The sequence below is a fragment of the Pimephales promelas genome, chromosome 7, assembly GCF_988280905.1.
Source record: "Pimephales promelas chromosome 7, fPimPro1.hap1.1, whole genome shotgun sequence".
Lineage (NCBI taxonomy): Eukaryota > Metazoa > Chordata > Actinopteri > Cypriniformes > Leuciscidae > Pimephales > Pimephales promelas.
This window is the reverse complement of record NC_142775.1, coordinates 18,362,926-18,386,151: the sequence shown is the minus strand read 5'-3', so window position 1 is coordinate 18,386,151 and position 23,226 is coordinate 18,362,926. Positions and strand designations below refer to the sequence as shown.

Here is a 23,226-nt window from a genome sequence, read left to right as displayed (position 1 = left end):
AAAAAAAAAGAAAGAAATCTAGCTAAAAATCTAGCACCCTGACATTCACAGAAATTGCACAAAGCCAATTAATCAAACTGGAACTGCAATCTCAATGAACTCAGTGAGACTAGGTTGTTGCTGACTCATCAAAAGCAAGCAAGAAAGAAGAAGAAAATCCTAATGAGACATTTACTTTAAAGTTCAAAGCAAGTTAATTGCACAAATATATAACAGCATCTTAACACAACCACTTCTATTGTATGGGGTGTGTATATGTGTATTTGACTGTATATTACAGCCTCTTACATCAAGCAATGTGTGGAGGTGATGGTCCTGGAAGACACTGTGTAGAAAGTCCAGGTCTTTCTCACTGCAGTCTGTCAGTGCATGGATCTCCTCCAAACTGTCCAGCACTTGTGACACAGCCCCTTTACATGTACACAAACACAAGTGAGGAAACACCATGACCTTCAGAAACCCAGAAAAAGCATGAACTTGATTTGAAAGAATCAAGACTTCATTAAGGGACAGACATTTAGACCTACTTTCTGCAGCTAGTAGTCCTGCAGGGAGGCCAGCATAGAAACAAGCAACAACATATTACTTTAACAATAAATTGTCATGTGGTTAAAGATAGAAGTCACCCACACTCTTAAGTGCACACATAAAACAATCAGTTAGAGAAGTTTGTGAATAACAACATACAAATGCACGTTCAATTGAAATTCCTAGTATATCTTAGGGGATTTGTTCAGAATCAGAACCCAAACGAAGATCATTTTAATAATATCGTAATAAAATCTTTCCATTGACAGCTATGCAACTACCACTTCCTAAAGTTCATAAAAGGTTAATAAAGTGATCATAAAACAAATCCAAATGAATTGAGTGGTCTAGTCCAAATTTTCTAAAGAAACAGAATCGTTTAATATGATGAACAGATTGAATCCAACCTTTTGTTCACATATAAACATTGATCATGGAACATAAACAGAAGCTCAACCGAACTTGCTTGATGCACAAGAATGAAACTCAGTGGAAGCTAAAATGTATTGTTTAACACACAAGAATGAATCTTATTGGTTCTTGCCGAAGCTCAAATGTGCTGAGTAAAACACACAATATGAACCTCATTGGTTCTTGCATGTCAAGCAAACATGCTTGAGCTTCCGTTGATCATAATGTATGCGTTTTGATGAATAATTACTGAGTCAAAGCTTAAAAGCAATCTGTTGAGCGTAGAAACTGAATGTGTCTTCGAAAATCTTTGACTAAACCACTCGATTCATGTGGACTAGTTTTACAAACTTATTAACTTTTTGTCTTACGGATTTGGAATGACATTAGGTTGAGTAATTAATGACAGAATTTTTGGGTGAACTAAACCTTTAAATTGCGTGTTAAGTGAAAAAAATGTAATGTAATCACAATTGGGGGCCATGAAAAAATGTAATCACAATTGGTATGATAAATAAACAGGAAATGTGGACCAGGCTGTAAACCAAATTATTTGTGGTCAATGTTGAGAAAAAGTGAAATTTACATTTAATTTACAGTGAGGTCTATAAGACATTTAAACAAGACAGGTTTCTGTGACTATTGTTAAAAAATAGAACATTTTAGTGCAAAAACTCACTGGCTTAATGCAAGGTCATTGTGGGTGGTTGTTAGGGTGTTGCTAAGCAGTTTCTAGAGCTATTTGTTTAATGGCTCAAGTCATAAGAGGGCACCCTAAATCTTCATGACATTTTTATCCCTCAACTCCTTCAACGTAACTCCATGAGATTTTTCTTTGTATAGGATTCACCTCTTCTCAACAGTCAATGTGATTTGAGGAACAATTTATGTCTAGCGGGATAGCTTACTGAGACTTAGAGATTTGTTCAAACCCTTAAATTGTGCGCAATAAGGACCATAATGCTTGTCTTAGCAAGTTACTTACAAGCTTAATTTCTTTCTCTCTGTCATGCAGATAACATCAAAGTAACCAAAACACCATGATAGGAGACTACAAGACCGATAATTCAGCAAAAAAACAAAACAAAAAAAAACCCAGTCCAGGAAGTGGGTTGGAGCTCATGTTGCACCTCTGCTGGTTGCTGTAGTACCTGATGAAGTAGGGTCTTCAGAGAAGTCAGGCAGTTCTTCAGGTGGGTCGCCATAGAAAGAGTTGAACTTGTGACTTGAGACCGCGGCGAGTACTGCACCCTGTCAAGCCGTACAGATATTGATTAACTCTGCATATTTGGCAACAACTGAATTTAGCGGACATTCCCCTCTAAACATGTATTTCCATCCCTTTACTTTCACAGTGCAATGCACATCCGGTAGTACAATGTGGTTGCCCTAATTACTATTTATTTGTGATATTTATATTACACTGAAGAACATGCACATGAATCATGCACAAGAGCAATTACTAAAACAATAAGCAAAGACTCTAAAGTGTCAACGTCTCACTTTTAGCTTCCTCCTTGCGTTGAACTTCCTCAGCTGCTCGACTGTTTCAAGAAGGTGGATTTTGTAGGCATAGCGGTCTCTCTCCTAACAGGAAATACACACACTTCAAATAGTGCTTCTTCATCTCATTAAAGAAGGGCAACTTAAGTCCATAAATTATCGCAGAAACATATGTAAATCTACATGAACACAAATACAAAAAACAAGTATAATAAAGCATATTAAGAAAACATAATGCTGAAAAACAATATATAATTAGTATAGAGCTGGTAAGTCCCGCCCATCTGTAAAACTCCAAGTGGACCTCTAAGTTGAAAAAGCGTCAATGCAAGTGAATGAGAGAAAATAATTATTTTCTGATCCCGTTTGAAATGTGCCATGAATGTACCATATGTTGTCTGTGAATTTTTTATATAATTTCTCATGTAACGAGTTTGACAGTATATTGTATGATTCTTTGGCTAGCAGTTGTGGAATAGACATAACGAGAAAGACTACACGTCGTATATGTGACGTCGCCGCATAACACATTTTCCCTCCACAAATCACGGTTTTCACCACGCTCAACTAGTTTGTCCTCTTCCTGAAAGAAGGCAGTGAAGTACACCAAAGACACAGGCATGTTTAGCGGGATCCGTGGGCTGGTTGATGTATATCAAACACGTCGAAAGAGTTGTAGTCCACAAAGTGCTCTCACACAAAGTCTAACCGTATGAAAATTATACCCGCTAAATTGTAGCATTCTTTACACGAAACATTATATAAAAAATTCACAGACAACATATTTTCACATTCATTGCAAAATTCAAACGGGATTAGAAAATAATTATTTTCTCTCATTCACTTGCATTGACGATTTATCAACCTAGAGGTCCAGCGGGGTTAGCTGAAGGGGCGGGACTTACCAGCTCTATAATGCATACGGTTTGTATGGTTTTAATAGCATTATTAATTTAAAACAGCAACAACAATAATAAAACTCTGTAAGATCAGTAAGCAGATATTTCTTGAGTTATGTTGATACCTTGAGCCAGGGGTGGTTGAGTGCTTCATACACTGTGATTCTCTCGGCAGGGTCCAGCATCAGCATACGGCGCACCAGGTCTTTGGCACTCTCTGAGATGTGGCCCCACTGCCGTGGGTTCATCTGCAAAGCACACACACACATACTGTAAATGGACAAACCCAGATCCTCTGAAACCACTTATCCACCATGTGATGGTGCCAGAATCAATGCTCAGATTCTGCCAACATGTTCACGGACAATAACGACACTTGATACTAATGGACTAAAGTGATTTTTGTGTAAAAAGTAACGGACTTCAGGTTTCTTACCTCATAATCTAAGCCCTTAAATAAATCAGTATATGTTGCTGCTTTTATTAGCCTGACTTATTTCCAGATATTTCCAGCATGTCTTGACGGACTATGCTATTAAACTACTACCTTGTATTTTCCTTTAATGATTGCTTCAAACAGGCGTTCTTTAGTGCCATAGAAGGGCAGGCAGCCACTCAGCAGGATGAAGAGAATGACACCACAGCCCCAAACATCCACAGGTTTCCCATAGGGTTCCCTTTTCACCACCTCAGGGGCCATGAAGTGCGGAGTGCCCACCCGGCCTACGGCACAGACAACATGTCCCGTGTGAGCATCCATTCAAATACATACAAAAGAGCTGTCGCTGATTCAAGATTTAAACAATCAAGCAGCACAATCATGCATAGACAGTCTCTCACTAACAGCAGTGACAAAGAAAATCATTAACTGAATGATTTGAAATGTATGACCCAATTTATGAAGTGACACTGAATTATGATGTCCTAAATGGTTTTGAATGATATTAAGGAACTAATATTTTAAAATGCTTTCAAGATCAGTTTCAGTTCTTCAAGCCAATATAATGAAAAGAGGATGTTATTTCTTTGTGTAGTTTGTGCTTCATTTAACTTAAATTACAGGCTTTTACATACGAATAATGCTGACGAGAAGCTTCTAAATGCTTCTAGTTTGCAGTGCAGGTAGTGTACACAGGAAATGTTCATGTGCTGTATGTTACAAGTTTAAACAGGGGTTTTCCAAGTACTGTACCTCCAGCCACTAATCCGGATTCCCCCAACTGAATAGCCACACCGAAGCCACCCAGTTTCACTGGAGCAGAGTTTTCCTTCGATGCCAGCAACACACAATGAGGCTGCAGTGAAAAAAGAAAGAAAAGACAAAAAAGATAGTTACTCTGTTGTACAAACTACACTGGAATTGACATTAAAAGTCAAGGGAAGTGAAGACTGAGTGATTTAAATATAACAATGAAGAAAGAAAGAAAATATTTATTTAAACAAAAAAGTATTGTTTCAAAAATTTGTTTTTTTGTGGATTTATTCCAGCAATCTACACATAAGGACGACTGCCACATACATTACATGTTGGATAGGTAATGGAGGGGGTTTGATAAAACACCAATATTTGTAAAATGGAATTTCCTGTTTGGTCAATTTGATGGAAAATAAAATGAAAATTTGAAAAAAAGTTAAGAATCATAATTTGTATGTTGTATTTTCATAAGTGGAACATTAGCCATGCGTGAAACAATGTAAAAAATAAGATAATATACCCCACAATGAATTATTTTAAAATGATTAAATATCATTTCAACATTGTTCAGCAAGCCTAATATATCTGATCTGGTGGTCACAAGATCTGTGGTGGAGCTGAAAGGTGGTTTCAGAGACACGCTCTTCCCCCTTTAAAAGCATCTGCACACTTTGTATAGTGTTAATGCTGACTGGTCCACAGCTGTGCTGTTCTGTAAGTTTACCAAGGAACTAAAAACGGAAGTTTGCAAAGACAGTTCTGAGAAGATATTAGGCAGAGGCATTTAACAGAATTATGGACAGAATTAACAAGGCAAGTTACTTTCCAATTACCTAGTACACATCAGACATTTAATTTAATGCAAACTTAAAAAATATCCTTATTTAGTGTTATTATGACACCTGTTCCTCTTTCTAGGATTTGATTATGCACATGCAAAGATGAGCAACAATCTTCAAAACTTTCCCAATGTGTCACCGACCAGCATGTCAAAAAATCCCCAGCAAGACTGCCAGATGGACAACTCCAGCTTGCGGGTTCTGCTGGCTATTTTGTACGCACTCTTCTTCCTGTTTGGGTTGGGTGGTAACCTGCTAGCTCTTTGGGTGTTTCTGCGAGTACATCCAAAGAAAAACTCTATTCGCATTTTTCTCATTAACTTGGCTCTGGCTGACTTACTTCTTGTGATATGCCTGCCTTTCCGAGTGGTGTACCATTCCAACCATGACCGGTGGGTGCTGCCGTCATTACTGTGCAGGACAGTGGGTAACATCTTTTACATGAACATGTACATTAGTATAGTGTTACTGGGCTTCATAAGTGTAGACCGTTACTTGAAGTTACAGAGGGTAACCTGCAGACGGGTGTTTCTGCAGAGCCGGTGGAGTGCTCTTCTCTGCTGTGTCATCTGGATTGTGTCACTTGCTGCAATAACGCCACTTATTGTCCAGACTCCAGAGAATGTTGAACCCCAACAGTGCTTCCAATATAAAAATCTGCAAAACTCCAAATGGAAAGCCTATTTCAACTTTGCCGTCGTGGGTATATTTTGGGTGGTCTATGGTGCGTTGGTAATCTGCTATGGAAGGATTGGAATGAAGCTCCTTACAACCTCCAGAAAGAAACCAGATTTCCCAAACGCAGCCAAGTATAACAAAACAGCATGGAAATCTTTCTTCGTGCTCCTCCTCTTCACAATATGTTTTGTGCCCTACCACTCAGTGAGGATTTTCTATATTATGTCACAGATGGAAACTGGCATATCTTGCGACAGGATAAATGTGTTGGATAAAACCAATGAAGTAGTTCTACTACTATCTGCACTTAATAGCTGTTTGGATCCAGTTATGTACTTTTTGTTGTGTAGTTCTGTTCGCAAAGTGATGCTGAAAATCATCTGTAATTGCTTCTGTCAGCAAATCACCAGAGGACAGATCAGTTCTAGTGACTCTCCTAAAGAACGGTCAAAAATCAGTGTAGTTGTGCCTAGGACAGACACCCAGGAGGTCAAAACATCAAGTCTGAGGTTCAATGAGAGTTCTTCAAACATATGAACCATGTCCAAAAGCACAACAAAGTTAAATGAAACATAGTTATATGTTGTGAACAGTGTAAAGTGTATTTCCTTTTGTTAACCATCAAAAACACCATTTAAAAAAAAAATAATAAAATACAGTTATTTTAATGTGTTTTACAAAAAAAGATCAAACAAAAGTAGTTACACTTTACAACAAGGTTCAATAATTTAACATTGTTTATTGCATCATTAACTAACAAAGAACACATTTTGAAAGCATGTATTTATCTAGGTTAGTTAAATAATAATAAAAGTGTAACTAAATTGAAAATATTGTTTAAGTGAACTATTGTTTGTTGTTAATTCATTTTTGTTCATTATACATGAATATCTATTTTTTCATACATTATACATTATTAATATATGTGAATGAAATGATTAGCGGATTTAACTCACCCTCCCCGCCCCAGAGCTAGGTCATCTTACATTTCAAACAGTTGGTGACAAACATTAAGCAAAGGCAACAACTCTACTATATTATGTAGACAACAGGACGTCGTTAGAATGGCCTTAGAAATCAAGATTTCAGGGCAAAAAATGCTTTTGTATGATTTTTTGTCTCAAATTTAAATAATATAATAAGCCAATAAACCGTTACGCAATATCAGTGATGAGAGCAATATCACACGAGTGCTGTTTTTGTCTCAAATAACAATAGTGAAAATGTGATATTGATTTTATTCACCAATTCAATAAATACAAAGTTAATATTGTGATATTTTAGACAGAATATTGTCTGTTTTTGCTCAATTTTGCCAATGAAAATATTACCTAAAAAGGCAGAGCAGAACTGTTGTGCACATCCGAACAACACACAGCAGTGTTTAGTTTCTGAACGAATCTGTGTTTTGAGCAAATCATTCAGGTGAAGCAGATTTAGTGACCCCTTCATAAAGAGAGCCATTTTACGTCATTCATGAATTCGCCGTTTAGACGAATAGAATGAATGACTCAATCACTTACTTATTTAGGCATTTACCTGTCAGTTTTACTTTCTTATTTAGAGTTTCACTTCATGAAAAAAAAACTATTCATTTTAATTCTGTTTATTAAAGGAGCTGTATGTAAGATTGTGGCCAAAACTGGTACTGCAATCACTTTCAAATGACTGTAGAGCGGTGCATCCCCTCCCCCTCCTCCCTGACTCGAGGTTGCCAGATCAGCTGCAGGATCCAGCAACACTATAACTAGAGTATATAGTGGTAACTAGAGCAGAGCTGGCAACCCGGATGGCACAACACTACTGACTTCCTGATTGGTAGATAGGGGGAGGGTGGAGCATCAGACCAAAACACAACATGACAACATCAACATCAGTTGAGGTCTGCAACTTCACTTTTTAAATGACAATATCCTAGCCGGACAACTGTTGTCAGTGATATAAGTATTTCAAATGAACATGATTTCTTAATGTCTAGTGACATATCAGGGCCATTTTATGATTAATTGAAATCAATTTCTTACATACAGCTCCTTTAACATTTACACACTTGTGTCATTTCAAAACTGTGTTTTTCTTTCTTTTGCGGAACATAAATGAAGATATTTTGAAGAATGGTGGTAATCAAACTGCTTCGATCTGTAATTTATCTTAATACCAATTCAGATGCAGCTTTTGAAAAAAACATAGCCATTTAAGCCTAAAAATGTGTGTAATAAATTGTTGAATCAAATAAAACATGTTTCTAAAGCTACTTTTTGTAATATCTGTTTGATGCTTCGCGTCGGGGTCCTGATCACCCTGTCTGGGTTTATTCTGAGATAACAACCAGCTAGATGCACTTGCAACCGGACGAGTCCACGATACTGGAAGACAATTAAATAACTGCATAAAAAATTGATTTGACTAAATTTTTATATTTTATTAGCTCACCAAATGCAAAACTTAACAAATAAGTGCTGCTGACTTCCATTAACAGAATGAGCCTGTGTTATTTGTTTTCTACGGTAGTCGTCGAGGAATAACATACGGCTGGATGGTGCGATTGACCAATCAGAATCAAGTATTCCACAGAGCCGTGTAATAAAGTTAGTTGATACCTAATGCATCAATTAAGGTTTAAGGCCCTTGCATACTGAGTCGGAAATTCACGTCCGAAATTTTCGCACGTTAAAAAATAAATTCGACCCCACGTTATGTCAATGTCGCTTGCACACTGCCTCCGAAACTTTCGTCCATCATAAAAAAATGTAATCAGGTTTGACTTTCTGCGTTTTTCGCATCCGTAGCAAGCAGTTTGAATGATGTTTGAATGGTGTTTGACAATTCAGAACCACCGAATCACAAATACGAAAAAACACACACGAAAATTTCGGACTCAGTGTGTAACAATAAACACTTATTGTAAAGTGTTAGATAATATGTCTAAACTCATGTGAATACATACTTAATAATACTAGTTATTAATACAATACTAGTTACCATACATGCAAAAACATATTTTATGTACTGTAATAACAGCTGGGATCATTTGATAACTGCATCCACTTTGTATTGTCACGAACTGCTCCGAGACATGAAAGTTGAGGATCCAAATGCACTTTTATTGAAAGGGTAATTCACAATCGTAATCGAAAAAAGGCAAAGGTCATAAACACAACGTAATCAGTCCAGACAATAATAAACACAACAACAAGGCAGGGAACACGGGCAAAAGAGTAATTCACGGAACAGGCAAGAAATCCAAAAACCAAGAGATATGAAACCAGGGAGAATGCTCGGAATTGCTAAACTAAAACAGCAAACAAAACCTTGCAGCTAATGAATGAGAAAACCAGGCTTATATGGGGTGAGCTAAACAAGATAATGAGACACAGGTGAATGTGTTAATGGATGAAGAGTCCGGGCAGTGAGTTATGGGACTTGGGAGATGTAGTTATTGAGGGAATGACAATTGTCTGATGTGGAGTGCCCTCTGATGGCACTAGAATGGCAATAGAATAGTAATTCAATAAAAATGTTGTATATATATGAAGAGTTCAGATGCAAAAGCCTCTAAATGCCATTTGAAATTTTCTTCTTTAATGATGATTTTTGTCGAACTTGTATATTTAAGTTCAGTAATTTCACTTAAATAACAATTAATAGGTAATTATCATTGCCATTTAAGTGAAATCACTGAACTTAAATATACAAGCTTGACAAAAATCATCATTAAAGAAGAAAATTTCGAATGGCATTTAGAGGCTTTTGCATCTGAACTCTTCATATATATATATATATATATATATATATATATATATATATATATATATAATGTTAACCTGATAAAATAGACCATATCATAGACCATATCATGAGAAATGCATGAGGGGTTTAACATGCAGAAAGAGTAGCACAGATCTTTGGGTGCCCCTTAGTGGTAAAACACTGAGAAAAGCATAATAAAAAAGGGAGGGAAGGACTTCAAAAATGGCTTATATGTCACTACAAAGGGGTTATGAACTGTGAACAGAAAAAGAATGAAATGCTTGCACAAAAAAAGACTGATAGGTTCTGTCACATGGTCTTATTGCAGTTATTTATTAATATTAATTATATGGTTAAAATTATACGATTATAAGACAGATGAATAGGAAAAAACTTGACTTTTGGTGCAAACTGTGCCACAAACGATCTGCTTCCAGGATGTGGTCTGAAGAGAAGCTACAGAGTTCCTATATGTGAAGCACATTTGAAGAGCACACCCCAGCCACAAACAAGCTTACGGTGCACAAGATTCTACGGGTAAAACATTATGAACATAAGTATCGGACAATAGATAAGCATCATGTCTATGCAAGGTGGCATAGCAATCTATCCCTCGGGAGTCAATGATTCAGACAACAATCAAAGGTACTGTATTGATTTGCATCATTTCTCAATGGAGAGGTTAAAACTCCAGTCTGAACAATAATAATCTAATTTTTACTTCTTCAGAGTATGTCTGTTGTGGGTTTGTAGGTTAGTTAGTGTATTCCCAACCGCAATGTTTCACAAACTCAAGCACACAGCTGGTCAGCAGTTTGAATAACATTCAACAACATGGACAACATTTTTAGTTATTGATCACTAAGAGTAAAAAAAGTATTATGACTCTAAACTCGATGAACAGAATAAACAACAAGAATAAATCAATATCATTAATTTAAAAACTAAAGCTTTGTTATTTAAATGTACTTACACAGGGAAAACAAATGGCCTTTTGTTTTACAAGTGCTTGTGCTACAGTACATTTAAAACAATTAACTTCAATTGTCCAGGTAGACAGCAAATCATTGTTGGTACCGAAAATTTGAAATGCCAGAATTTTTATCGGTATTATATTAATATTTTCATTGATAAGGGAGTACCAAATCCAGTGACATGGAATTTGACAGTGACAGAGCTATTTTGTAATCATTTTAACCAGCTGGCCATAAGATTATTTTAGTGCAAGACTGCTGAAATCACTACTGGGTTTTGTGATGAAGAGACAATGAATGTATACATGGAAAAATACACACGCATGCGCACACACACACACACACACACACACACACACACACACACACACACGCACGCACACACACACACACACACACATATATATATATATATATATATATATATATATATATATTAGGGCTGCCAAACTATTAATCGCGATTAATCGCATCCAAAATAAAAGTTTGTGTTTACATAATATATGTGGGTGCACTGTGCATAATTATTTTATATATATATATATATATATATATATATAATTATTTTGTATAAATATAAATACACACACATGCATGTATATTTAACAAAAAAAATATGATTTATATATAAAATATTTATATTTACATATCATATAAATTATATATAAATCTATATGAAAACATTTCTTAAATATATACAAGCATGTGTATGTATTTATATATATATAAAATAATTATACACAGTTCACCCACATATATTATGTAAACACAAACTTTAATTTTGGATGCGATTAATCGCGATTAATCGTTTGACAGCCCTATATATATATATACACATACACACACACTCACATACTCATACATACATGCATACATATATATATTCTAGACATTTTGTGTGTGTGTGTGTGTGTGTGTGTGTGTGTGTGTGTGTGTGTAGTTTACATCATTTTGTCCCTGCCTATCAAATATTGCACTGCAAATATCAATAACAGCTATAAATTGTCAGTGGTATAAGCGGTATAATCCATAGTTAGCACTTTGCATCGGGTGGTTCTTTACTAAATCGTTTAATGCACAGCTATAGCCAAAGATGGTCTCTTTATCAAAAGTTTGGAATCAATATTTTTTTTTGAATGAATATATTTTGAATGTATATACACACACGCAGTCTGACATGTTGAGTAAAAAGATAACTTAGCCACGTTGCTCATTTCCATCCAGAAGTAAGAAGCTGTGAGTTCCCGGTTTTCATTTTCTTCCTCTCTTTATTTCCTTAGCACATGCAGGATACATCCTGAAGAAAGCAATGAAACCATCTTGCCTTGGCTCTATCTCTTTTTGGCTGTCCTGGGCCTTCCAACCAATGGAATAGTCTTGGTGGATCTTTGGAGATCAGAGAGGACACCCACTGCCATCTTCACTTTGAATATAATTGTGTCAGACCTGCTGATTTGCTGCAGTTTTTTCTTCAGGATAGCCTACTACAAAGAGAACATCAATTGGCTATCTGGATCTCCAGCCTGCAATGCAGTGGAAATGATAAATTTTTCTTGCTTCTACATTAACCTCTATTGCAACATGAGCTTTCTTTTGTGGACCAGCATCAATCGCTACGCCACGGTGGTGAAACCAGGCTACGCATTCTTTCGGATCTTTAAACGTACTCTGTCTAGTTGGATCCTCTGCTTTTCTACCTGGTTGATTATCACCACAGTCGTCAGCACGAGCATGGGACTTAAACTGAGTCTACAAATCAACGGGACCTGCTTTGACCAAGTTGTCAACAGTTACATTCTTTATCGAGATCAATTCAAAACTATACACTGTGTTGGCGTTTCAGCATTCTTCTCCATTTTGTGCCTGATGTTGGTCAGCTATAGCCTGCTGGTCTTCCATCTGCAGAAGGTGAGGGGAGCTAGATTTGGACCCGGAGGAACTCTAAAGGTTCGCAGAAAGATCCTGGCCTCAGTCATAATGTTTGTCCTATGCTTCCTACCCTACCATGTGCAAAGAATCATCTTATTAACATCAGATAATGAAAACTGTCAAGCAAAGTACAGGATAAAAACAAGCACCATCTTCATTGCAGCTCTTAGCTGTTGTCTGCATCCCATCCTTCAGCTGGTGTTTCGTTTGCGCTGCTGTCGGGCAAATCGCAACACCAGGGTCAAACCCAAAGCTGAAGCCTCCAAGAGCCTGGAGACACCTCAGATACATACTATACATGTGACCGAAAACATTGAAGAACCGCAGAAAAATGGAACTTAATTAAGCCACGAACCAAAGAAAAATGAAACTGAATGAGGCCAGCAACCAACACAGTTCTGAAGAAATTGGTTGCAACTTTTGTATTTCCTGTGTGATGCATTCAGCAAACTGTGAAACACGCTAACCTCAGGGAGCTGTGTTATTACAACCAATACTAATGGACAAAACCAAACTTGCGGGCAATTCACATGGTACAATGGTGCAGAGTATACATACTAAAACATTCCTTGTTGGCTATGGTGGAGCAACCTTCTTGGTTTCAATGGCAACTAAACTTTTATTTCAGTAAGGCTGAAATTGTGTTTATATTCTGCATGTAATAAAGTCAGAATTGCGAGATATAAACATCCTTTGCAGGGAGTATGATTGACAGGCGATCTGACCAATCATAATCCGCCATTTTGTCCGACAAAGCAGTCAGGAGCGTTAGTAGATTAACAGTGGAGGATTTGAACTTGACGCTAGACTAAATGAGTTTATATCTTAAAATTGTGACTTTACAACATACAATTGTGACTTTATATCACGTAGTTCTGACTTTATAACTCGCAATTGTGACATTATATCACACAATTCTGACTTGCAATATGCAAAATGTCTGAAAAAAGTCAAAATTGTGAGATAAAAATGCACAACTACCTTTTTTATTGCTTGCGTATGCTTTTAAAAAAATATTTTTAGTAATAAATATTGCAGGCACATAATATATACTTTGAATGGTCAAAATGTATCTTTAAAATAAATGAATATAAGTATCAAAGTGATTTTAGCACTTGTTTTGAATAGTCCTTCATCTGTAATGTGTCTACACAACCTCAAGGGGTCGTGAGGGGACCATTAAAAATCCTCCACAGGTCTTTTGGTAAGAAGGCCAGTTTACAGTAGGGCTTCCTCTTAGGCTAAAAAAAAAAACGTTACAGTACAGTATATGACAGTTAAAAAAACTATATATCAACTAGAGTTGAAAAAAAGTTCAGATGATACCAAAAGGACTTGTATTCCTGCAAGTTATGCAAATTAACAATTCTATAAAAATTGGATTTTATGAGCTACTTCATAAAGAAATGATTAAATAATAAAAAGCGCCTTTTAGACTCAAAGCAGAATTTCTACAATCAAAGGCAAGTGTCTCTGTGAGGAAAAGAGAACTGAGAACATAATTTGAGCTCAGACTGTCACTTCCTTTAGACAGCGAGTCTAGGGAGGTGCAGTTCACATACGCTTGTTAAACAGATCAGTGACTGCATAAATAGAGGGGTAAGTGTGTTACATTGCTTACAGTATGTATTCTATTCTTACTTGTAAAATGTTTGACTAATTATTTGATTAAAATATTTTTTCCCTTCATTGAAAGTTTCTAATAATCTACTCAATTAACAGTAATTAACATTCATTATTTGAGCCTCAGTTAGGGCTATATAAATGCCTCATTCATTCATGGACTAAATTATCATGATACAATTTTTCATATCAGTCGATATCGATAATTAGCACAATAAATTGTTAAAAGGCAGATTGTTGCTCTAATGTGAATATTGTAGAAACCAGTTGATGTTTTAAACCACAACCACCCTTCATTGTCAGAACATGACAAACACTTCACGTTTTTGAATTCTTCACATTTTCCAGTAATTTTTCCTTAACAAAATAAAATATCTTAAAAGAAAAAAATCATTCCTTTGTGTCTACATGTTCAAACAAGTGATGTTTCAATTAATAAATGTGTTGCCTGATTTTGATGACACGTATCTTTGCACAATTTGCAATGGAGGCTGCTATATTAATAATTACATGTTTTATGTCTTAGAAATGCACATTTAACAGTAGACGTAGCTTAAGTTAGGATGCAGAATTTAGTTTATTAACAAAAACTGTAACAACCTCATTTTAATATGGTAAAATTGGAGTTTTATTAAAATCAACCATAGGTCTTTTATAGAAGCATTCATCTAGATCATGATAACCAGTTAAAATCACACATATAGCACATCACAACCATGGCAAAATCTATGGTATTTGTATGAAAAACAGTAGCCTAAATACATTTATTTATTATAAATGTACGCTGTAGTATAATCACAAAAGTATTGTAATTACATTTCATTACAGTTTTAAAAGGTACTATATGTAGGATTTTTGCAGTAAAACCATATAATTAGAATACTAATTCTATCTTGAGGCCACGAGATAGTATCTTGAGGCCACGAGTTACTATCCTGAGGCCACGATTTACTATCTTGAGGCCACAATTTACTATCTTGAGGCCACGATTTACTGTCTTGAGGCCACGATTTACTATCTTGAGGCCACGATTTACTATCTTGAGGCCACGAGTTAGTATCTTGAGCCCACGAGTTAGTATCTTGAGGCCACGAGTTACTATCTTGAGGCCACGAGTTACTATCCTGAGTTACTATCTTGAGGCCACGATTTACTGTCTTGAGGCCACGATTTACTATCTTGAGGCCAAGATTTACTATCTTGAGGCCATGAGTTAGTATCTTGAGGCCACGAGTTAGTATCTTGAGGCCACGAGTTACTATCTTGAGGCAACGATTTACTATCTTGAGGCCACGAGTTACTATCCTGAGGCCACGATTTACTATCTTGAGGCCACGATTTACTATCTTGAGGTCACGATTTACTATCTTGAGGCCACGATTTACTGTCTTGAGGCCACGATTTACTATCCTGAGGCCACGATTTACTATCTTGAGGCCAAGATTTACTATCCTGAGGCCACGATTTACTATCTTGAGGTCACGATTTACTATCTTGAGGCCACGATTTACTGTCTTGAGGCCACGATTTACCATCTTGAGGCCACGATTTACTATCTTGAGGCCACGATTTACTATCTTGAGGCCACGAGTTAGTATCTTGAGGCCACGAGTTAGTATCTTGAGGCCACGAGTTAGTATCTTGAGGCCACGAGTTACTATCCTGAGTTACTATCTTGAGGCCACGATTTACTGTCTTGAGGCCACGATTTACTATCCCGAGGCCACGATTTACTATCTTGAGGTCACGATTTACTATCTTGAGGCCACGATTTACTGTCTTGAGGCCACGATTTACTATCTTGAGGCCACGATTTACTATCTTGAGGCCACGATTTACTATCTTGAGGCCACGAGTTAGTATCTTGAGGCCACGAGTTAGTATCTTGAGGCCACGAGTTAGTATCTTGAGGCCACGAGTTACTATCCTGAGTTACTATCTTGAGGCCACGATTTACTGTCTTGAGGCCACGATTTACTATCTTGAGGCCACGATTAACTATCTTGAGGCCACGAGTTAGTATCTTGAGGCCACGAGTTAGTATCTTGAGGCCACGAGTTACTATCTTGAGGCAACGATTTACTATCTTGAGGCCACGAGTTACTATCCTGAGGCCACGATTTACTATCTTGAGGCCACGATTTACTGTCTTGAGGCCACGATTTACTGTCTTGAGGCCACGATTTACTATCTTGAGGCCACGAGATAGTATATTGAGGCCACGAGTTAGTATCTTGAGGCCACAAGTTACTATCTTGAGGCCACGATTTATTGTCTTGAGGCCACGAGTTAGTATCTTGAGGCCACGAGTTACTATCTTGAGACCATGAGTTACTATCTTGAGGCCACGATTTACTACAGTATCTTGAGACCACGAGTTACTATCTTGAGGCCACGAGTTACTATCTTGAGGCCACGAGTTACTATCTTGAGACCATGAGTTACTATCTTGAGGCCACGAGTTACTACAGTATCTTGAGACCACGAGTTAATATCTTGAGTCCACGAGTTACTATCTTGAGACCATGAGTTACTATCTTGAGGCCACGAGTTACTACAGTATCTTGAGGCCACGAGTTAGTATCTTGAGGCCACGAGATAGTATCTTGAGGCCACGAGATAGTATCTTGAGGCCACGAGATAGTATCTTGAGGTCACGAGTTACTATCTTGAGGCCACAAGTTACTATCTTGAGGCCACAAGTTACTATCTTGAGGCCACGAGTTACTATCTTGAGGCCACGAGGGGGGCTCCGTAGAAAAGTAACCTGACCTTGTCATAAAACTTTGTTTAAATGATCATATGACGCTGCTACTTCATTGTCGACCTAATGTTTTTGTTTTGATGACGCATGCGGCGGTGTGACACTGGTGGCTGGTGTTCTCAGATTGGTTGTGTTTTCGCTACATATTAAGGCCTGTTTACGGTGTTTTAGCCGGGTTTTAGCCTGGAATGCTCTATAGAAATCTGGCACCCTATTGAACGAAGTTAAAGTGAGAGAGCGTGCGCTCACAGACACCAGAATGAACAAGTTCACAGTAACGTTCATCAGCCAGTAATACAGTACGTTCAGTTCACGTTCGCCCAAAATATGAACGGGTTCAGTGAACGCGTTCAGGCACAACACTGCCTACATGCAGTTAGTGTTACTATTGTAAACCATGGTAAATTATGGCGATTTGATGATTGAAAAGCTATCTGACTTTATCAGTGTAGTTTTATGTGCCTTTAAACTAGATTAAATTATTGTTTTATCGAGGAAAATTCTATTTTGATAATTATTTTTATCGTTTTATCGCCTAGCCTTAGTTTGACCAAAACGATAAGGCAAAAGCAATGAGATTTTAATTATAATAACTTAAGAGCTCTAATATTGAGACAAACATATTTAATTGAATTATATACAATTGAAACACCTATTTTGTGGTTAAATGTGCACTGTAAAAAAAATATTTTCAAGATTTGTTATCACAACATTTTTTATTTTGTCAAATCAACTTAAATAATTTATTTAGGTCAGATAACTTATTATTTTGAGTTTCTTATGATTAAATCAATCTCCTTCATTGTATTAACTCCAGTTTATTTTTTAGGAATTTTAAGGAAACCAGGTTACTTATTTTTTTAAGTTAAACCAATAATATTTTTTACAGTGTGGATGCTGCGAAATCTGTAAAATTCACGCACACTTTACTGCTGGACCATGCCGATAACTATGAACTAATGACTATAGAATGTCTGCCAACATCACCCTGGTCTGTTGACTATATATAAAAAAGTGGTTCTCAAACCTTTTTGGTCGCGCTCCCCTTTAAATCTTAAAAAAAAATGTGGAATAACTCTATAAAAGCAGAGCGCTAATCGCTATTCACACACTTTTTTTTTCTGCCCCACACTTTGACAACCACTGTGTGGGAAAGTAGCTTATCAGCTTCTGCGATTGGGTAGAATAATTACCGGAATGCAAGTGGCATTTATTGTTGCTTCTATAAATACAGAAAATAGGAAGCACAGGTTTATCATTAGTGTCACCATTTTCCCTCACTAGTATAAATAGTACAACTATTTAATTTTCGCAATGATGTAACTATTCAATTATTTTCTTCCTCAGCTGTTGGGAATCTCTTAATTTTTGCGAGAGCTCAATGGCAAACAGTTCACATGTTGAACACAACATTTCCTACCTGTGCCAAACAACCGCTACAAGTGTAGTTCTGCCCATTATCTACACCATCATGTCTCTCACTGGCCTGCCTGGGAATGCTATTTCTCTTTGGGTGTTCATGCACAAGATTGACATCAAAACGTCCACCCATATCTACCTGATAAATCTAGGGATCTCAAACATGTTGCTCTGCCTCACCATGCCAGTCCAGGCTGCATATTACTCGCTTGGAATCACATGGGACCAACACAACACTATGTGCCAAATAGCAATAAATGGTCTTACTCCAGTGATCCATATCAACATCTGCATTGGTGTGATGATAATGAGCTGGGTGGCACTCAGTCGCTTTGCCTCACTAATTCAACATTCGCATGCAGACCCAAGCCGGTGGCTCAAAGTTCTACCCAGAGCCTTCTTTTGTCGAAAACGGCAAGCAAAACTGGCCTATGCACTTTGCCTAATCACCTGGGCTATTGTGGCCATAGCAGTCACATCCTTCGTGGTGCTGTACTCAATCAGGGCTGGAAGCGAGAAGGACGGTGACGGAAATGAAGTGTGTTACAGTGTGGCGGTGGAGGTTGGAGGGGAAGGATCTCACGTCTTCGCGCTGGTGGCTGTTTCATTGTTCTTCGTCTTCTTCCTGCTGGTCTTAAGCGCATACATGGCAGTGATCAGGCACATCTGGAGGTCCAAGAAAAGCACGATCATCTCTGACAGGCAGCGAGTCTATGCAAGAGTGTTTCGGAATATCGTTGTCATTAAGGTCGTGCTGGTGGTCTGTCTCCTGCCGTATCACATCTATAAGGCCATCTTCGTTAATATTGTCAATGAGCAGTCTTGGACTACATCACCCACAACAGAGGCTTGCCATCCACTATCCATGCACGTGGAGGTAAAAAGCATCCTCCTCTGTTTAGCGTCTCTGCGATGTAGCACAGACCCCATCATGTACTTCCTGCTGGACAAGACGTTTCGTAACCATGTACATAGCCTGATGAGATTACGCGCTAACGCAAAAGACAGTCAGTCATCAAAGTCGAATGGAGGACAGTTATCTCAGGCAACAACTGGGTGTCTTTAGACATTACTTGAGAGGATACTGTACGCTGACACAAAGGAGTCTCATTGTGAACAATGTTCCCTAACACCTGAACAATGTTTGGCCGCACACACCAATAAGAAAGAGAAAGTGAATGTGATTCTCTTCAATAGGTTTACTTCCACATGTCCATTGTTCTTCAGTATTGACCTGAAGCTATGAGAACCTTACACAGTGCTGAGAAATGCTTTATAATAGAGGATATGCAGGCAGGCACAATGTGAAACCCAATGCAAACAAGTAATCTTTCAAATAGAAAAGTGACTAATCAGACAAGAATTGATCTGATGCTTCTGTTCCCACACCACTTTGAATTGCTGTATAGCTATATTGCTTGTGTAGCTATGAAGAGATCAGCAAAAAAAAAAAAAAAAAAAAATGCTGTCATCATTTACTTACCTTAAAGTCATTCTGAACCTATATTACTTTTTTTCCTTTTGAAATATGTCTGCTTTTTTTTGTCCATGTCCTGGTGACATATGCCAAAATCCTTAAATGATTTAGTCCGCTTAAACCTATCCCCCTTTTTTTTATTCTGTTGCTAATTAAAGCCAGTAAGTCAAACAAGTTTGGAAAGACATCAGGGTGAGCAAATGACAACAGAATTTAGTTTGAGTGTGTGTATGCGTGTGTGTACTATCCCTTTAATGTGATTTCTTGCACATTTAAAGCATGCCACATTAACTTTTAATGATTGTACTCACATTTCAGGGTGTTTTTCAAATATGTTGTTATAGGTCTTGCCCATCCATGACAACTTGTTTTTTGTTTTTTTATTTGTTACATTACATATAGTTTCCCGTTTCCATTTGCATGCTGGTTCTTGTGGTATTGTGTTATAAGCTTCCCATTAGTTGTGAAAACTGTGCCTTTACATTATTTGCAGCACACTCATATGACTGTCATAGGTAATGATGCATGATGGACAAGGTATCCATTTATATTTCTGATAGAAGCAGCATTAAAAACCACTACTTTATAGACAGTAAATATTAAAGTCTCTCAGGAGCTTAAAAGTCTGCATCATTACTCCTATAAATAGCAAGATTATTTCCTACTTTGCTGTTGTGCTGTCAATCTAATCTCAGCAAGATAGCTGGCTCCATTAACCATTTTTTTCAGAATATAGTCCATCAAATTAAAGATCAAATCGTAGGCAAACTGTATCTAGAAAATCAGAAAACCATTTGCTTGGTGTAGCACCATATCAATGGTACATATGCTAAACATACAGAGCAATTCATGAAGAGCAAAGTAAATGTATAATCAAGATTATTAAGAAAACCTCTGAAAATGTTGCAGTGTTTACAAGTCAGCAAATTCTCAGCAGAGACTGGTTTCTTGGCACTCAAAACTGCTGTTCCTTTCCTATTCAAACTAAGCTGAATGTGACCAAATGCTCTGCTTAGAATAGAATATTCTGTTTCCAGATGATGTGTGAAAAAATCCTGGCTTCTGTAGTTACATTTAAAGGATTTGACGTAAATTATGACACACTGACCCCAGTAACCAAGATTATCTGTTCTAATAAGATCTCAATGCCCTGCAGCTATGGTAGGTTTGTATTTCTCTGAGGCATCATATTCTGGAGGTCTGATTTGATTTTATCTTACAAATCACATATATAAAGCCAATACGTATACTATACTCTGTCTAAAGTTTATTAAAGTCCCTGTAAAGTCAAAATTAAGTATGTGTTCTGAGTTTGTCACACCATAGAAAAATGTGTTATTAGCCACCCAGCCAAATTTGAATGATAAAAAAGCCGGCAAGTACATAAAATAAGCTATCAAAATCTTGAAAAAATGAGCAGTTATCCCTGTTCTCAAACGCTGGGGGCGTGTCCGCTGGCTGTGCTGAAACCACGCCCACTAGCGGGAAAGCTGTTGACGGTGATATTAGCTGATACTGCTTTCGGGACGGGAGGATGAACACTGAGGCGGGAGATAGTTGTTTCGGCCCCGTTCACCAGTAACAACGGATTATCAGTGAATCCCAGTTGTGTCTGAGGAAAGTTTATAAAACTATCCAGTGTAAAATGATCACTTCAGAGGCGGGTGTTGCCATCTTGTAGCAGAACTTCACTTGCGTTAGCATTCCCATTGACTCCCATTCATTTTGGCGTCACTTTGACAGCAAATAACTTCAAATGGGGCATTTGAAGACCCCATTTGTAGTTTATTTATTTCTAAAGAAACACGACAATGTATAAATAGCTCCATTACCTTGTAGCTTATGTTATGGCCCCGTAGAAGCAGTTTTAGTGAAAGTAGGCTAACGATTGCGTCATACCCACACGACTCTCTGTCGCACGTAGAGAGATTACCGTATGGACAGGAGGAGAAGCTCACGTGCAATCGGGGAAACGTGGAGACAAAATGACAAAATAATTAATCAGAATACCTAGCAAAAGTGTCTCCTTCTCCTCGCTCATGGACAGCTCCTATTAACACTCTCCGCCTCTGCATGTTTCGGAAGGGAATGATTCAGATTTCTCATGCCACAGCACTAGAAGACAGACGGGTTGCTCTCGTCACAACTACGTCGTCAAGCTCTGTTTGAGTCTGCGCGTCAGGGACGGAAGTGCTAAAAAATCGCCAAAAACGGGCTTCAATCGTCTCAATGGAGTTCCAATGAGATCGGTCTGTCCATTTATTTTACTGTCTATGGCTCTTCACCAAGGTTGGTTCTCTAAAAACCTCTTCTTGATGTGATCGTTTTTATGAAATTTAAATGAAGATACCGATCTGTTTTGTACATGATCGCATCCAGGTAGTAGCCTATGCAGCCTATGCATTTCTGTGTCGAAAACTGTAGGCTCAGCTGTAGTTGTACTGACAGTCACTCGCGAATGAGCAGTGAATGCGAATGTGCTCGGGGAGTGTTATTGTGTGTAAGGGGAGAGATCAGACTCTGTGTGTCATCAAATAGGGGCGTGTCCAGGAGCTCATGAGCTCCAGTGCGTCATTGAGCCCTGTTTTAGCCCCGCCCAAACAATCCGTAAAATTGCAATGGTGAAAAACTGTTTTAACGGTCTAACTTCACATTTCAGTACTTCACAGTTCACAGTCTTTGTAATATGTTTTAGCAATAAATATGCAACATTTATAATGTGTTTAGAACTTTTTTGTAGAATTGCCTTTACAGGGACTTTAAAATTTGCCTTTGCATTTGTTCTTAGCACAGTTTAATTAAACCAGTGATTATTAAGTTGGATCAATACAATGTTGGTAAACATATTTTGAGCAGTAAAATAAATGTATTTCAGGGTATTTTATTTTCATGTTTAATATGTTTAAATGTTGTGTCACAGTTCTTAGGTTTTAGGTTTAAGGGTTTGTATTCAATAGCCTTTTCCATGTCTGCCAAATTCAAGTATATTGAGAATAAAGTTAAATAAACATGCATACAGTATTTCTTTAATATCAACCAAATTTACTGACTTTTATACAAGCTTTCATTAACAGAAGCACATCAGAAGCTTTTTTTTTTTTTTTTTTTTTTTGTGTTTTTTTTATGCTGTGAGCATAGTTGATCATATTTTTATTTATAGGCTGTGAGTTGTGACTGCGTTGTGTTTGGATCTTAAGCAACTGATCATCATAACCCTATATTAATTTCACATTTAAT

General features: G+C 37.4%; 4 protein-coding genes across 22 annotated transcripts in view; 3 read left to right on the top strand and 1 right to left on the bottom strand.

The window, feature by feature from the left end:
- The window catches only part of caska (calcium/calmodulin dependent serine protein kinase a), a 174,708-nt gene that overhangs the window by 31,463 nt on the left and 120,019 nt on the right, over window positions 1-23,226 (bottom strand). For 8 of the 19 annotated variants that reach the window (XM_039678090.2, XM_039678093.2, XM_089133162.1 and 5 more), the window contains exons 6-12: window positions 4,534-4,636; window positions 3,886-4,064; window positions 3,467-3,589; window positions 2,443-2,526; window positions 2,091-2,190; window positions 528-545; window positions 289-410 (exon numbers count right to left, since the gene is read on the bottom strand). In XM_039678090.2, the coding sequence (XP_039534024.1) occupies window positions 289-410; window positions 528-545; window positions 2,091-2,190; window positions 2,443-2,526; window positions 3,467-3,589; window positions 3,886-4,064; window positions 4,534-4,636 (729 nt within the window). The remainder of the gene's footprint in view (window positions 1-288; window positions 411-527; window positions 546-2,090; window positions 2,191-2,442; window positions 2,527-3,466; window positions 3,590-3,885; window positions 4,065-4,533; window positions 4,637-23,226) is intronic. The other 11 variants (XM_039678091.2, XM_039678102.2, XM_039678104.2 and 8 more) reach the window with 3 other exon arrangements.
- Window positions 5,228-8,293, top strand: gpr34b (G protein-coupled receptor 34b). The gene is made up of 2 exons (XM_039678112.2): window positions 5,228-5,349; window positions 5,455-8,293. The coding sequence occupies exon 2, from the start codon at window positions 5,478-5,480 to the stop codon at window positions 6,588-6,590; it is 1,113 nt and encodes a 370-aa protein (XP_039534046.1). The 5' UTR covers window positions 5,228-5,349; window positions 5,455-5,477; the 3' UTR covers window positions 6,591-8,293.
- Window positions 10,289-13,051, top strand: LOC120483174 (cysteinyl leukotriene receptor 2). The gene is made up of 2 exons (XM_039678114.2): window positions 10,289-10,448; window positions 12,058-13,051. The coding sequence occupies exons 1-2, from the start codon at window positions 10,384-10,386 to the stop codon at window positions 13,046-13,048; spliced, it is 1,056 nt and encodes a 351-aa protein (XP_039534048.2). The 5' UTR covers window positions 10,289-10,383; the 3' UTR covers window positions 13,049-13,051.
- On the top strand, window positions 14,238-23,001 carry gpr82 (G protein-coupled receptor 82). The gene is made up of 2 exons (XM_039678113.2): window positions 14,238-14,305; window positions 18,441-23,001. Exon 2 carries the CDS (start codon window positions 18,475-18,477, stop codon window positions 19,576-19,578), a length of 1,104 nt encoding a protein of 367 aa, XP_039534047.2. The 5' UTR covers window positions 14,238-14,305; window positions 18,441-18,474; the 3' UTR covers window positions 19,579-23,001.

Bases quoted from the DNA above. Each gene is read 5' to 3' on its own strand.
- gpr34b (XM_039678112.2), top strand. From the start codon at position 5,478: ATGAGCAACAATCTTCAAAACTTTCCCAATGTGTCACCGACCAGCATG.
- LOC120483174 (XM_039678114.2), top strand. From the start codon at position 10,384: ATGTCTATGCAAGGTGGCATAGCAATCTATCCCTCGGGAGTCAATGAT. The intron at 10,449-12,057 runs GTACTGTATTGA...TTATTTCCTTAG, and splicing joins GATTCAGACAACAATCAAAG to CACATGCAGGATACATCCTG.
- gpr82 (XM_039678113.2), top strand. From the start codon at position 18,475: ATGGCAAACAGTTCACATGTTGAACACAACATTTCCTACCTGTGCCAA.